General features: G+C 42.1%; 1 protein-coding gene across 5 annotated transcripts in view; it reads right to left on the bottom strand.

The window, feature by feature from the left end:
- KCNQ4 (potassium voltage-gated channel subfamily Q member 4) overlaps positions 1–8,277 on the bottom strand; it is a 332,459-nt gene extending 324,182 nt beyond the window's left edge. For all 5 annotated transcript variants that reach the window (XM_082246982.1, XM_082246978.1, XM_082246979.1 and 2 more), the window contains exon 1: positions 7,792–8,277. In XM_082246982.1, the coding sequence (XP_082103108.1) occupies positions 7,792–8,066 (275 nt within the window). In that variant the 5' untranslated portion in view covers positions 8,067–8,277. The remainder of the gene's footprint in view (positions 1–7,791) is intronic.
- Positions 8,278–16,708: the final 8,431 nt, after the last annotated feature.

The following is a 16,708-nucleotide window of genomic DNA, read 5'->3' as shown; positions in this document are numbered from 1 at the left end:
GCGGGAGCGAGAGCGCGCCTCCGGCGGCGCGCGCTCGCTCCCTAGACCCTCACAAGCAAGCAACGTAGCCCTACGTTAGTTTGCCTGTGAGGGGCTGACCGCCGACGTAGATAGTCGTGCGGCGGTCGGCAAGTGGTTAACTTTACTGTATATTCTGTTATACGGTTCAATAAGTATTGCATATCCTTTCCTGCTACACAAGGCACCTAATATGTAAAGGTATAGCTATGCTCTCATTCCATTTTGCAGAATACAGGCTATGAAGAGATCTGTAGAAAGCTGGATACACACTATCCAACTTTTGTGGTTAGATTTCCTTCAGATTTACCTTTTCTATGTAGTGAAAGGGCCTGCCAGATTGCATACAAATTGGAAGTGTTTAGGTTTGACCTCATATTATATGGTTTTGGTAAGTCTAAAGGAAAAAGTCTTCAGAAAATCTTATAGTGTGTATGGCCCTTTAGATTTATTTCCCATCACAGTCATTTTTGCACTAACAAAATGACAGCTAAAATCTGATTGGTAGTTGCGGTCATCAACCCAACTCTTCCTACCCCAGATTTCCTAAATCAGCACCAAAATAATGAGCAGGGTTGCTGATTTCAGCATCCCTCGCTACAGCCTATGGGACATTCCAAAACATTCCTGTCATTTTTTATGATGGGATCAATGGCTAGTTTGACCAAGCACAGTCTATTTATGTATGTCACAAGAGAGCATGACTCTAAACCAGGGAACCACAATGCTATAATCTTGCAAATAAAGGTCTTGTTACTGGAGGAGGTGGGGGGCAGAGCTGATATGGGTCACTCTTATACACATCTCAACTGTAGGGTTAAGCCGGGGCCTTAAGCAGAAAGTCAAAGTGTTACAATATTCAAGTGAAACAAAATAACCAGTCAAAACAAAAATCACAATGTAATAGTATTGTAATAACGATGTGCACAATGAAAATAAACATGGGTAGTTGCAAAAATTAGACAAATAAAGATAATATATATATATATATATATATATATATATATATATATATATATATATATATATATATATATGTATACATACATATATATATATATATATATATATATATATGTATACATACATATATATACATATATATATATATATATATATATATATATATATATATATATATATATATATATATATATATATATATATATATATATATATATATTTTTTTTTTTTTTTTTTTATTTATTTATTTATTTATTTATATATTTTTTTTCCCCTCTTTCTGTTAAGCTCCATTTTCAGCATAACCCAAAATACAACAAACCCAATGCAAATTCAGAAAAACTCCAAATACTTTAATGCAATTTAATTTATTAATGCATCAGTTTAATAAAAATGATGGGTTTTTCCATGCCTCTAACAGTCATACATGTGGCATAATTCAAATAATAAAAGTTGTGTGTTGGGGAAGGCCAGACACATCATTTCACTGGCTCCCAGTAATTTCACATCAAGATATCTTTAGACACAAAACAATTCTGGTGGACCGGTTAAGGGATCAGGGATGTATGTTAGCAGTTCAACTACTAAAAAAACTATTAAACTACTAAACAACTACTAATAAAAAAAAAAAAAAATGCAAACAGGATATATTTACTAGTATAAGAACTTTTTTCTTAAGGGTATGCATCTTATTTTATCATTCTATTTCAAAGATTGGTAAATAATATTACATTTTTTTTTTTTATAGAAAAAATGTAAATAGCAATGATTTATTATAAGCCACAACAACCAATGAGCAACCACTTTCCACCTGCTTAGTTTAGACCAGCCTTTCTCAACCTTTTTAACAGAAAGGAACCCTTTGCAATAAAATGTAAGTATCACGTAACACATGCTAATAATTACTATATCTACAGCTCATGTCACATTACCATGATGGTCAGTGGGAAGAATGCTCCAGTCCTTACATTTGTGGTTAGTGGAATCCCCCTCATACAGATAGCTAAAACAATCATTTAAGTCAATGGAAACTTATCTGCGTGGCAGCAGTTACTCATCGATCAAGAAACCCACTGCAACCTCTGGAGGCTTCCAAAAAATCCTGGTTGAGAAAGGCTGGTGTAGACAGTTAAGGCCCGTACACACGTACCGATCGTCGGCATACAAACGTCGGTGGACGAAGGATCTGCCGATTGTACGCGTGTTAGTATGGTGCCTCCGACAGATGTCTGCGCACAATCCGCGGACAAAAGTCTTTCGTGCAAACATGAAAATATTTGTATGCCGACACCAGAACGGACGATTGTTCGCCTGTCAGTACACAATTCGGCCGACAGACCGCAGATTTGCAAGACTGGGCATGCTCAGAAAATAGAAAACACAGGGAAAGTTAACCATTACATGACATCACTTCTGCAGTCGGCGGACAAAATTCTTGTGCTGTCCTTGTGCTGTCTTTGCACTTTTCAGCAGACACCGACATCCCGGGGAGAAAAGAGGAACATTTGTAAGCCGACCATCGGTACGTGTGTACGGGGCTTAAAGAAGTTGACCTGTGATTGTTTCTGTCAGTCACCGAATATCCTTGCACGGAATAAATTAAGGCAGACTTTCTCAATCTTTTTAACGTAAAGGAACCCTTAAAATAACATTCTTGTTTTAGGGAACCCCTGCAAATAATGACTATATCTACAGTGTATGGTACATTACCATGATGGTCAGTGGGAAGAATGCTCCTTACATTGGTGGTCAGTGAAATGAATCCCCCTCATACAGATAGCTAAAACAATAAATTACGTCATTGGGAACTTATCTGAGTGACAGAAGTTACTTATTGATAAAGAAACCCCCTGCAACCTCTGGAAGAACCTTAGGCTTCTACGGAACGTTGGTTGAGAAAGGCTAGTGTAGACAGTTAAAGAAGTTGACTCGTGATTGTTTCTGTCAGTCACTGCATACCTTTGCACAAAATATATTAAGGCAGACTTTCTCAATCTTTTTAACATAAAGGAACCCCTAAAATAACATTTTAGTCTTAGGGAACCCCTGCTTTCTATATCCACAGTGCATGGTGCATTACCATGATGGTGAGTGGGAAGAATGCTCCTTACATTTGTGGTCAGTGAAAAGAATCCCTCTCATATAGATAGCTAAAACAATCATTTATCTCAGTGGGAAATTATTTGAGCGGCAGAAGTTACACATTGATCAAGGAACCTCCAGCAACCTCTGGAGGAACAGGAACCCTGGACTTCCACAGAACCCTGGTTGAGAAAGACTGGTATACACAGTTGTGATGACTTGTTATTGTTTCTGTGGATCACCGCATACCTTTGCACAGATAATATTGAGGCAATCTTTCTCAACCTTTTTACCCCAGAGGAAGCCTTATAAATAATCTTCATGTCTCAGGAAACGTCTGCTAAGATTGGTCCATTGGGGGTCATTACGGAAAATGCCCATTACATTAGTGGCCATTGGGAAGAATGCCCCCTCTAGTGTGGTGGTTACAATGCCACCGTTACAGACAGTTTTAAAGATCATTAATGTCATGCCACTAGCTCTGCAGTGATGATGGACCTGGTAATATGAAGGCATCATCAGATGGAAATTCAAGCTCAAAGAAACTCTAGCAACCTCTGGATTAACCCTAGGGTTCCATGGAATGCTGGTTGAGAATAGCTGCTTTAGAGCTTAGCAGTATTGTTCACTTTCAGGCAATAGGGAAAGAACACTCAGTCATAAGTGTCCAAAATCTCACAAATCCCAAAACAAGCTTTACTACGGTATTAATAAAGATCCTCAAGCTAAACAACTGACTTTTACAAATGTCATCTCTGAAAGTATTCAAACTAGGGCATTAATATTAATGACTTCCTTTATCCTTTGTCTGAATAATAAATAGCATATATCATGAAAAAAAAAAATCTAAACACTGACTGCACTAGTAAGTGCCATGGCAACACTGGCAACATTACAGATCCCAGAGACCCAGGCAGACAGATTTTCAGAAACCCATCGGTAGATTCTGCTCGGCAGAAATAGTACAATAATCACATTTACATTGACCCCTTTACTTGCAGAGCATCTGTGGTTCTTAAGGGAACATCATTCTTTTTTAGAAACTCTTTTCCCTTCTCCTGAAACATGAGAATAATTGTGCTGTATGAAATAAGGAAGGGACATCTAGAAATAGTTAGGTACCTACTTATGCAGTGACAGATAGGCAGCCCTTGTGTTATGGACTGCAGTGTATAGGAATTACCAGCGCACACCATGTAAGCTGCTTCTCTAAGGCTGATGTCAGGTGGATGATTCTGCCTTTAAAGACAAATTACCAGCAGCAGGATTGCTAAGGAGGCTGCATGTCTGTCCCTATGGAATCACTCCCTCTATAGCCAGACACAACCAGATGTCGCTGCCGCTGGTCTGAACGCTGCTGTATCTCCATCACCTTTTTACATCAGGTGCCTCTCTGTTTAGATTGTAAGCTCTTATGAGCAGGGCCCTCCTTATCCTCTTGTATTGTTGTAACTGTGCCATCTCCCAGTTTGTAAAGTGCTGTAAAAACAGTCGGCGCTATATAAAATGTATAGTAATAATAACAAATCATAATAATACCTATAATAATAACAAATACTGCTACTACTTATAATAATAACAATAGAAATAATAACACCTATTACTACCAATAATAATAAATTGTGAATAAAAGGAAGGTGCGCGAACCAATGAAATGAAGTGTAAAAGCATATAAAATAACAAATAATACCAATAATAACAAATACTAATAATAATAATAACAACAACAAATAATAATAACAATTACTACCAATAATAATAACAAATAATAGCAATAATAATAATAATAAAAATAACCAATAATAATAACAAATACTAATGATAATAACAACAAAAAATAATAACAAATACTAATAATAAAAACAACAAATAATAATAATAAGTAGTGATGGAGCAACATCAACTACAGAGTGAGTAATTCCATAGGGGCAAATAAATGGACAGCCTCTCAGTAATCCTGCCGCTAGCAAATTCCACAAAATCACTACCGGCATTATTGCTACCTAAATCACACGTCTCACATCAGCCTACAGCTGATCATACACTATGCAATCTGATTCTACAACATATGTACAATCTCCTTTAGATTCACCACAACTATATGAAGACAAAAGTAAACAATACTTTCAATTTGTAGACTTTCTTCATATTATGTAGTTGTTGGTAGATCTGAGGGAGACTGTACAATCAGAATGGGCAATGAATGGTCACCTAATAGCTGGCTGCCCATGCATTATACAATCTCCGTACAATCTCAGTTAGATTTACCAAAACAATGTGATCTGAGGACAAACCTATACAACCTATTAAGTTTAGCTGGCCATAAATTTTATACAATTTTCTTATTCATTTTCCTTTAGATTTACCTTCAACTATGTAGTGCAAGAGCCTTCCTGATTACATAAATGGAAAATGTTTAGGTTTGACCTCATATTATATGGTTTTGGTAAATCTAAGGGACAATTGTACAAGAACATTGAATAATCTATGGCCAGCCTAGTATTAAATTGGGCAGGTCCTTGCACAACGTAGTTTAACTAAAACTGTTCATGCACTAAACAATCAGATTGTACAATCTTGATACAGTTTCCAAAACAATGTAATGTGAGGACAGACCTAAACAATGCATTTAATTTGTATCCAGTCAGGCAAGCCTTTACACTACCTAGTTGTTGGTAGATCTAAAGGAGACTGTACAATCAGTTTGCATAGTGTATGGTCAGCTAAAAGTGGATTGTACCTTCAGATTATATAGTGCTTGGTCAGCCTAAAGCCTTGCCATACACTGTTCAATATCTGATTATACAATCTCCTTTAGAATTAAAAAAATGATGTGATATGAGGTCAAACTTAAACAATCTGTTCAAAATTAGTATCAAACCAGGCAGACTCTTGCACTACATAATTGATGGCAGATGTAAACAGATTGCACAAGATTGTATAGAGTCTGGGGAGCCTAAGGCAGATTGTACAATGAGATTGTGTCTGGTGAGTCTGCAGCAGATTGTACAATGAGTTTGTATAGAGTCTGGTGAGCCTGCAGCAGATTGTACAATGCGATTGTACAGTGTCTGGTAAGGCTAAATCAGATTGTACAGTGAGATTGTATAGAGTCTGGTGAGCCTGAAGCAGATTGTACAATGAGACTGTATAGTGTCTTGTGAGTCTGCAGCAGATTATACAATGAGATTGTATAGTGTCCGCTGAGCCTGCAGCAGATTGAGTCTGGTGAGCCTGCAGCAGATTGTACAATTAGACTCTATAGTGTTTGGTAAGGCTAAATCAGATTGTACAATGAGATTATATAGTGTCTGGTGAGCCTGCAGCAGATTGTACAATGAGATTGTATAGTGTCTGGTGAGTCTGCAGCAGCTTGTACAATGAGATTGTATAGTGTCTGGTGAGCCTGCAGCAGATTGTACAATGAGTCTGGCGAGCCAGCAGCAGATTGTACAATTTGATTGTACAGTGTCTGGTAAGGCTAAATCAGATTGTACAATTAGATTTATAGTGTCTGGTGAGCCTGCAGCAGATTGTACAATGAGTCTGGTGAGCCTGCAGCAGATTGTACAATTAGATTTTACAGTGTCTGGTAAGGCTAAAATAGATTGTACAATGAGATTGTATAGTGTCTGGTAAGGCTAAAACAGATTGTACAATGAGATTGTATAGTGTCTGTTGAATCTGCAGCAGATTGTACAATGAGATTGCATAGTGTTTGGTGAGCCTAAAGCAGATTGTACAATGAGATTGTATAGTGTCTGGTAAGCCTGCAGCAGATTGTACAATGAGATTGTATAGTGTATGCTGAGCCTGCATCAGATTGTACAATGAGATTGTATAGAGTCTGGTGAACCTGCAGTGGATTGTACAATGAGATTGCATAGTGTCTGGTGAACCTGCAGCAGATTGTACAATGAGATTGTATAGAGTCTGGTGAGCCTGCAGCAGATTGTACAATGAGATTGTATAGTGTCTGGTGAGTCTGCAGCAGATTGTACAATGAGATTGTATAGAGTCTGGTGAGCCTGCAGCAGATTGTACAATGAGATCGTACAGTGTCTGGTTAGCCTGCAGCAGATTGTACAATGAGATTGTATAGTGTCTGGTGAGCCTGCAGCAGATTGTACAATGAGATTGTATAGTGTCTGGTGAGTCTGCAGCAGATTGTACAATGAGATTGTATAGAGTCTGGTGAGCCTGCAGCAGATTGTACAATGAGATTGTATAGAGTCTTGGGAACCTGCAGTGGATTGTACAATGAGATCGTACAGTGTCTGGTTAGCCTGCAGCAGATAGTACAATGAGATTGTATAGTGTCTGGTGAGCCTGCAGCAGATTGTACAATGAGATTACATAGTGTCTGGTGAGCCTGCAGCAGATAGTACAATGAGATTGTATAGAGTCTGGTGAGCCTGCAGCAGATTGTACAATGAGATTACATAGTGTCTGGTGAGCCTGCAGCAGATTGTACAATGAGATTACATAGTGTCTGGTGAGCCTGCAGCAGATTGTACAATGAGATTGTATAGTGTCTGGTGAGTCTGCAGCAGATTGTACAATGAGATTGTATAGAGTCTGGTGAGCCTGCAGCAGATTGTACAATGAGATCGTACAGTGTCTGGTGAGCCTGCAGCAGATAGTACAATGAGATTGTACAGTGTTTGGTCAGCCTGCAGCAGATTGTACAATGAGATCGTACAGTGTCCCTATGGTATAGGTACTTACATGAAGACATGGTAAATGAAGGCCCATCCCCGGGGTCTCTCCAGCACGTTGTAGAGATAGTTCTGAAGCCGGCGGTACTTCTTGTGGGACGCGGAGCTCCGCGGGGGCCCCGGTAGAGGGGTGCCCAGGAGCCCAAGGCGCCGGGGGCTGCCGCTGTCAGTCTGTACGGCTGTCAGTGCCACGAACTCCATGCCGCTGTCCTGGCCGGAGACGGGTGCCAGGGATAAGGATGGCACCCGGCCATTGTCTGTCTGGGGCTCTGCCCCCACTGCCATGGTCCCTGTAGGTGGACTCTCAGCTCATCCCAGATAGGATCTATCGGTGCCGGACAGTCATCGGATGGTGCGGTACCAGGGAAAGTTTGGCTGCCATTCCAGTGAAAAGTTTGCGGAGAGCGGAGCAGTCAGCCGCCTGGCAGACAGTCAGTGCCCGGACTAGCAGTCTTCTCTCCTATTAGATCCCCTCCTTATTCCAGAGTCCACCCCCTTCCCCGATCCCTCCGAGCACGGTCACCGATCCAGTGCCAGCCTGCCCACTCTGTTCCGTGCCACGTGCCTCTGTCACTTTACTATCACCTCCACCCCCATCTTCCTTCCTCTGCTTCTCTCTGAGATACAGCGAGGTGTGCTCCTCTATGGTGCCACGGCTCCTCTCATCAATTCACTCCGTCATGCCCGATCCCCTGGAGACCGTACTGTACTGGTGCAAGAATTAGGGCAATCAAACATGGTGCCATGCCTTATACTTCCAATATACTGCCCACGCTGACTCCTCTCTGCTGCCAGCCCAATGGGTATCTATTGATGGGCGGCCAGCTACTGCTCATGGGGGGGAGGCTGGGGACTCTACACAGAACTTCACAATACATCTCTACTCTTCTCAATGGAGTCTCCTTGTAAAAAAACTAGTTATCTGAAGTTGTCACTGGTGGGACATTGAAGTAGGAGGCATTCTAATAGACACTCTGATGTCAGGGGGTGGGGGGCTCTGAGATAAGGTGGATTCTTATGAGAGTAGGGGGAACTCCAGTGGGAAGCCTGGTGTATGTAAGAAGGACTATGATGGGCATCCTTATGTAAGGGGTCTCTGATGGGAACCCTGATGTAGGGGCAGGGCAGCCATCAGAAATTTTGGGGCCCCTTACACAGCTTTAGGCCTGGGCCCCTATGGGCCTGACCACCAACATTTTGTGGGGCCTGCCCACTGGCCATCCCACCGAGTCCTTCAGTGCACCCACTTCTGTTTTAACACTCTTACAACTTAATGAATGAAAATGAATCCAATCCATCAAAGAGACATCCCCATATATTCAGCAAAGAGACATCCCAATCCAGTAAAGAGACGGCCTCATATTTTTAGCAAAGAGACAGCGCAATCCAGTGACATCCCTTCAGCTGCATCGGCTTACTCTGCAGCTGCCATGCTTCAGCAATTGCTAGTTACAACAGCAGCAACAACTCGGTCTTGTTGGTTGGGGCCTGGGCCCCTAGGAACCCCTGGGCCCCCTACATGTGTATGGGCTGTCCCCCCCTGATGGCTGCCCTGTGTAGGGGGAACTTCAATTATAAAACTGGGACTCTGAGATAAGGTGGACTCTAATGAGAGCCCTGAAGTAAGGGAAACTCTCATAGGAACCCTAATGTAGAGAGAACTCCAGCAGAAACCCTGGTGGAAGAGGGACTCATGAGAATCCCAATGTAAGAGGGACTCAGATGGGTGCCCTGAAATAAAGGGGGACTTTGATGGGGACCCTGATGTAAGCAGGACTCTGAGATAAGGTGGACTCTCATAAGAGCCATGAAGTAAGGGAAACTCTGATAAGAACCCTGATGTAGGGGGAACTCCAGCAGAAACCCTGATGGAAGAGGGACTCATGGGGATCCCAATGAAAGAGGGACTCTGATGGGTACCCTGCAATAAGGGGGGGACTTTGATGGGGACCCTGATGTAAGCAGGACTCTGAGATAAGGTGGACTCTCATGAGAACGCTGAAGTAAGAGAAAGTCTGATGGGAACCCTGATGTAAGGGGGGTGGGGGGCTCTGAGATAAGGTGGACTCTAATGAGAAACATGAAGTAAGGGAAACTGATGGGAACCCTGATGTAGGGGGAACTCCATTGGGAATCCTGATGTAAGAGGGACTCTGATGGGGATTCCAATGGTAAGGGGACTCTGATGAGGACCCTGAAATAAGGGGGGACTTTGATGGGGATGTAAGCTGGGTTTTCAGATAAGATGGACTCTCATGAGAACCCTGAAGTAAAAGAAACTCTGATAGGAACCCTAATGTAGGGGGAACTCCAATGGGAATCCTGATGTAAAAGGCACTCTGATGGGCATCCTAATGTAAGGGGACTTTGATGGGGACCCTGATGCAAGTGGGACTCTGAGATAAGGTGTACTCTCATGAGAACCCTGAAGTAAGGGAAACTCTGATGGGAACCCTGATGTAGAGGGAACTCCAGTGGGAACCCTGATGTAAGAGGGACTCTGATAGGGATACTAATGTAAGGGAACGCTGATGGGAAGCCTGAAAGAAGGGGGGACTTTGATGGGTACCCTGATGTAAGCGAGACTCTGATGCAAGTGGGACTCTGAGATAAGGTGGACTCTCATGAGAACCCTGAAGTAAGGGAAACTTTGATGAGAACCTTGATGTAGGGGGAACACCAGTGGGAAACCCTGATGTAAGAGGGACTCTGATGGGGATCCTAATGTAAGTGGACTTTGATGGGGACCCTGATGTAAGCAAGATTCTAAAGTAATGGGGTTCTCTGAAATAAGGGGGACTCTCATGAGAGCCCTGAAGTAAAAGAGACTCTGATGGGAACCCTCATGTAGGTGAAGCTCCAGTGGGAACCCTGATGTAAGGCGGACTCTGATAGGGATCCTAATGTAAGGGGACTCTGATGGGAACCATTAAATAAGGGGGGACTTTTATGGGGACCCTGATGTAAGGGCATTTGGATGTAAGGGAGACCCTGATGAGGATGCTGATGTAAGAGGGATTATGGTGGGGATCCTAATGTAAGTGGAACTCTGATGGGTACCCTGAGGTATTAGGATTTCTGATGGGGACCTTGATGTAAGGAGGACTCAGCAAGATAGTCTGATGTAGGGGGGACCCTGATGTAAGGGGGTTTCCGATGTACAGGGGAGTCTGATGGGGACCCTGATGTAAGAGAGACTCTTACATCTTACAGAGAGTAACTCTTAGAGAGACTCTTACAGAGAGTGAATTGGCTTCTGACCAATGAGGAAATGGCAATGGTCTTCAAGGACTCCTTCTTTACGTTCAAACAAATCTGGCTGCACTAGCCTAGATCGATCATTATCTCCCACCTGATTTTGATCACACTCTGTTGGATCTCTGACAAAGTAGTCATTAATCTTCATGATATTGGGACAAGGACCCAACCCCTACCTTAAACCCTCACCCACCTCCTCGACCCAACTCCAACAGTCTTTCCTAGAACCCTCTAACCCACTTCCCTCTTCTATTATTTTACACTGGTTCCCCAATTTTACTTATCCACGATTTCATAGGAGGAGAGGTTTACATCAAGGCAATCTTTCCCTCCTCTTCCCCATTTTGGCTCCCTTAAGAACCGCTAAATTTTGATTAACTGATATTTGAGACTCAGGAGACACCTCCATAGCTGAAGGATGATCAAAATGTTTCAATCTTAAAGAAAGGGTGATTTTGTAACAACTCTCGACAATAACATTTGTATTACTGTTTTGTACTGCTCTGCCTCACTGTATATTTAAAATCTTGTAAAAATGTGTAAAAAAGGAAAATGCTGGTTGTCTGTTTGGCTTTGGCTTCACTACTTTCTAAATTGATCAGTCAAGCAAGCCTGTATCCAGTGAAGGTGGGACAATTGGTCCGTATAATTTTTCATTTAGGGACACAAAAATAGTACTAAAACCAGGGGGGAAGCATGCATGGGCGTCCGCAGAACTTTTTTCGGGGGGGGGGGGGGGGCAACATTTTAAGGTCACTCATGTTCCGCCCCTTTTCAACAATGTCATTATACTTATTTTGAGAATTAATATTTAAAGAGCAAACAGCAGCATTTACAGTATTTATAAAGCCTCTAACATAAAAAATAAAAATGATCCTGTTACCTTAAAGCATGTTATACAGCACAGTGCTTTGCTGTGTAATTTAGCCCCTTCTATCACCAAAAATACCTGGCTGATCCTGCCTGGCTATGTCCTCCCCTCTGTAAACTGACCATGGTATACCATGGTGGCTGAGCCCTGACACTGTTGTCAGTTTACGTGCCTCCATCATCCTGTGTACCTCTGTGTCTGTGTTTTATAAAAATAAGCCATTCGTTACAAGTTTTCAGAGCGCCACTCACCGCTCACGTGACCCGCCACCTCTCTCCTCCTCTCCCCCTTCCCTCCTCCCCTCCCGAATGACATCAGTGAAGAATCCTCGGCCCCGCCCACTGTAGGCAGCTGTCAAACGGGAGAGGAGAGAGCTGAGGGGTCACGTGAGCTGTGCTTGACCCTCTGAAAATTGGTAAAGAATGGCTTATTTTTTTTAAAACACATACACAGACACACAGGCACACAGGATTATTAAACAGACCAGACAGGGTGGTATAAAGTGGTTTAACAATCACTTGAAAGGGGAACTTGAGATTCCGGGGGGGGGGGGGGCATTTGCCCCCCCCCCCCCCTTTGCCCCTACCTGCGGACGCCCATGGAAGCATGACAGACATGACACTGCACTTTTCAGAAGGAAAGGTCAGGTTAACTTATAAAATGAATTAGGGTTCATTCACATCATATCCACTCAGCTGCGTTCATCTGCATAGATCAACGCAAGGGTCCCAAGAACACAATTGCACATCATAACACTACATTGGGGTGCAATGCAGTGCACTGCTTTAAAATAGATCATGTCTGCATTTTTAGGCAGCACAAAGCAGGGCACTGCATGTTGGCACAGTGCATCACAATGCATTGACTTGAGTGAAGCGTCATTTTGTGATACTTCAGTAAAATTTAAGGCAGTATTAAACCCTCAGTGTTCTTTTAGCTTAATACAAGGAACACAATAACATACATTTCTCCCTGTAAACTATTGGTATAATTCTTACCCCTAGCAGTTTAGTTTACAACTTCCAATGCTGCTGGCTCTTCTTCCCTCACTGCTACTTCCCTGAACGTCCAGTCTCCACAGGAAAGAGTTAAAGGAGAAGTACAGTCAAACCTTGTTTGTCTGTACTTCTTCTGTGGATCACAGGAGTGCAGTTTGTTTTGTACTAATGTGACCCATTTTCAGCAGACAGTAGGCTGAATCCCGCTGTCAAGTGACGTCTCAGAGTCGGTCCAGGTTCAGGCAAGATTGTGACCATGAAGTCGGGATCTGCCCAAATGCCTTGACTTGCACCCTGTTTAGTCACTTAGCGCGCTGCTGAGAGCCTGAGCCAGAAGTTAGGCTTTCAGTATCATGAGTCAATGCATGCAAGTCAGAGTAAAGTCAGGAGTCACTGTCTGCACTCACTTGTTCCGGTTCAGTAAATCAAAATAATGAAGCAAGACAGTCAGCATGACAGGCAACTAGCATTTTCAGAAAGAAAGGTCAGCAATGATAGCCATCGTGTTCCTCCATGACACAAGTACACTCTAATTGTTATTTTTTTTTATTTTTTTTTTTTATTTTAACCACTTGCCGACTGCCTAACGCCGATCTACGTCGGCAGTCAGCCCCTCACAGGCAAAGTGACGTAGGGCTACGTCACTAGCTTGTGAGGGTCTAGGGAGCGAGCGCGCGCCCCCGGAGGCGCGCTCCCGCTCCCGCGTGGTCACGGACCCCCCCGCGCGTGTGACCAGCGGACCCGATGTCCGCCGGTCACTCGGCGATCGGCGGGGGAGAGGGAGAATGTCAGGCAGCTTGTGTAAACAAGCTGCCTGTCATTCTCCTCGCTGTAAAGACACTGATCAAACGGATCTAGTATGTAGATCCGTTGATCAGTGTCCTTACAGCTGAAGCCACAGCCAATCACAGTAGAAAGCACGCCCCTAGGGATACACACAGCCCCTCCCTCCCAAATAAAGTTAACCCCTTCACAACCAGTGTATTTTTACAGTAACAGTGCATATGTATAGCACTGATTACTGTAGAAATGTCACTGGTAACCCCAAAAGTGTCACAAATGTCAGTCAAGGGTCCGATCTGTCCGCCCCAATGTCGCAGTACCGCAAAAAAATCGCAGATCGCCGCCATTACGCGTTAAAAAAAAAAACAACAAAAATGACAAAAATCTTTCCCTTTGTTAGTAAACTCGATAACTTTTGCGCAAACCAATCAAAATACGCTTTTTGCGATTTTTTTTTACCAAACATAGGTAGGATAAAACAAGTTGGCTGAAAATTTTAAAAAATTTTGATTTTTACTTTTTTTTTGGGGGGAATTTCATATAAAAAAATTTGAAAAATATTGTTATTTTTGCAAAATTGACGCTCTTTTTTTGTTTATAGCGCGTGATCAAAAAATCGCACAGGTGATCAAATACCACCAAAAGAAAGCTCTGTTTGTGGGAAAAAAAGGACGTCAAATTCGTTTAGGTACAGCGTCGCACGACCGCGCAATTGTCCGTTAAAGTCACGCAGTGCCGAATCGCAAAATACCCCCTGGTCAGGAAGGGGGTAAAATCTTCCGGGGCTTAAGTGGTTAATCACAATCAGCACAACTTTGATCCCCCACTTCTTGGATAAACCCATCAGCCAATTCTCTTGTGTTAAATGTTGCTGTACCGGTGACTGGTTGAGCTACATAGAGAATCAACCAGTGAATAAAGATCAGCAATCACTCTCCGAGAACTCTAGCCCACCAAGGCCACTAGGAGTGCAGAGTTATTTTTTTTTTTTATAAAATCCTGCCAAGTATCTCATCTGTAATTGTGGTCCAGTTAAAAAGCTTACATGCTGTGCATTGAGTCTGCACAATATTTATTTTGTCTATTTTTTTTTCCCCATGGTAAAATCTGCCTCATCTCTCCCTCTAAAAATGTGGCCTACTAAAGCTGCTTACATTGTGTGCATGGACTTTGTACAACTTTTTTGTCTTTTTTCTGTAAAATAATATACTCTAAATTTGATTTCTTAATTACAACTCTCCCTCTTTCCAAGTCTGTACAATATTTCTGGCTTTTGTCTCTGAAATAATATGCTGTATTTTATATTTTATGATAAAACATATCCAGTCCATACTTCATACATTGCTGACAAGTGTGGTTTGAAGTGTTTTTCTTTACTATGTTTTGACATTTTGTTAAACCTTTAAAACAATACAGTGTGGTTCTGTAAAAAAATAAAATCCCAAAGTATGCTACAAAACCATTTTGCTACTGGCCATTTGGGCCAAAGTTGAGCTTTAGCTTTAGCTTTGCTTTTGAAAAATAAACTTTCCTATGGCTTTTAGACCTGTTGTGTACTTTCACTGTAAATATCAATCCTATTTGCTACTTTATAAAAAAAAATAAGGTGTTACAGTCAAAACTATCTACAAAGTTTTTAAGTTGAAATAATCTGATTGGGCTGCTACTGCTGTAATTAAACCAATCAATAATTTGAAAGTAAAAAAAATGAAAAATGACATCCAAAATAGATGATGCTAGAATACAGGTTTGCCCATGCTGTCCATGGGAATGTTCCATAACAGCACAAAACGATGAAAGCCATTCAAGCTTGTGATGGAAAGGAGTGGTATTTTTTTCCATGTAACCCTTGAAGTTTCTTAAAAAGGAGGACCCTCTCGCCACTGTATGCTATTTTGGGTGCATTGGTACATGTCACCTATAGCAGTGCCAAGCTTTATATGCCCTTTATTTGAAAATCCCTTATCTATTAATCTAGGTACACACTGGAAGTTTATTTTCCTTCAACCCAGCGGGCTGAACGAAAAAAAGCTTAGAGGTCACTGTACTAACTAAGTGATGTTAGTTTGGCCATTTCCCCCGCTGAGCTATTGTGTTCTGACAGGGGGACAAACTGATCAGCGCTCACAGCCATTGGATTCCAGACCTGATTTTCTAGCATGCCTGTTCGACAGAAGCCAGTCATTAGACATGCTTCTGTTGGGCAGGCTGCTGCACACACTGGCCAAATGTTAGACGGTTTCTGTTAAACCTCCCGATACCGGCTGATATTTGGGCCATGTGTACCAACCCTTAGCCTGAAAAAATGGACAAATTGATTTTTAAGGTTCTCCTCAATAGTTCTCAATTGGGTTTACATTAAAATTACTATCATCTTTATTGTATCTTGATACTATTGTCTTAAGATGTCTCCAGAACCAGCTTCCTGGATAAACATGAACACCTGGCTTGTCTGAGCATACTGGCTCATATCTCGAAGAGGTACAGGGAAAGTAACCACACAGATGCCACTAATGCTGCTTTTTTGGGGGAAACAATATTCACTAGATAAAGTTAGATTAACTTTTTGATTGTTATTTCCCTCCAAAAATGTTGACTGGCATAGCCATGAGGTTGCCACCTGATCCAGCCAAAAACAGTTGAATTGAACGACTGCTATCTTACGGCTACCATCTTACGTCTTTGGGTACCTTTAATTATTGGCCACCAGAAGGTGAGGAGACTCCATAGATAAAAATCTCTTTTTATTTTCAGAGTCTTTCCAGACCTTCCAAGACAATTACATCTGGGCCTGCACTCCCCCTCCCAGCTCCTGCTGTTACCTCTGCTCTTTAAATGTGTTTAGTAATGCTAACGGGGCATTTACTAACGAGTACTATTGCTATTCTCTAGAGACCTATGATATGCACTTCTTCTTCCACTCTCCCTCCCTCCTGGTTCCACTTTTCTCACCTAAACAATCTGTGTGAATGACTTGCTCCTCTGCCACTGTCTTATTTGCTTTGCCTCTCCTTTCC

Source organism: Pelophylax lessonae, assembly GCF_965119305.1.
Source record: "Pelophylax lessonae genome assembly, chromosome: 2".
NCBI lineage: Eukaryota > Metazoa > Chordata > Amphibia > Anura > Ranidae > Pelophylax > Pelophylax lessonae.
The sequence above is the reverse complement of the archived record's forward strand: the minus strand, read 5'-3'. Positions and strand labels throughout refer to the sequence as shown.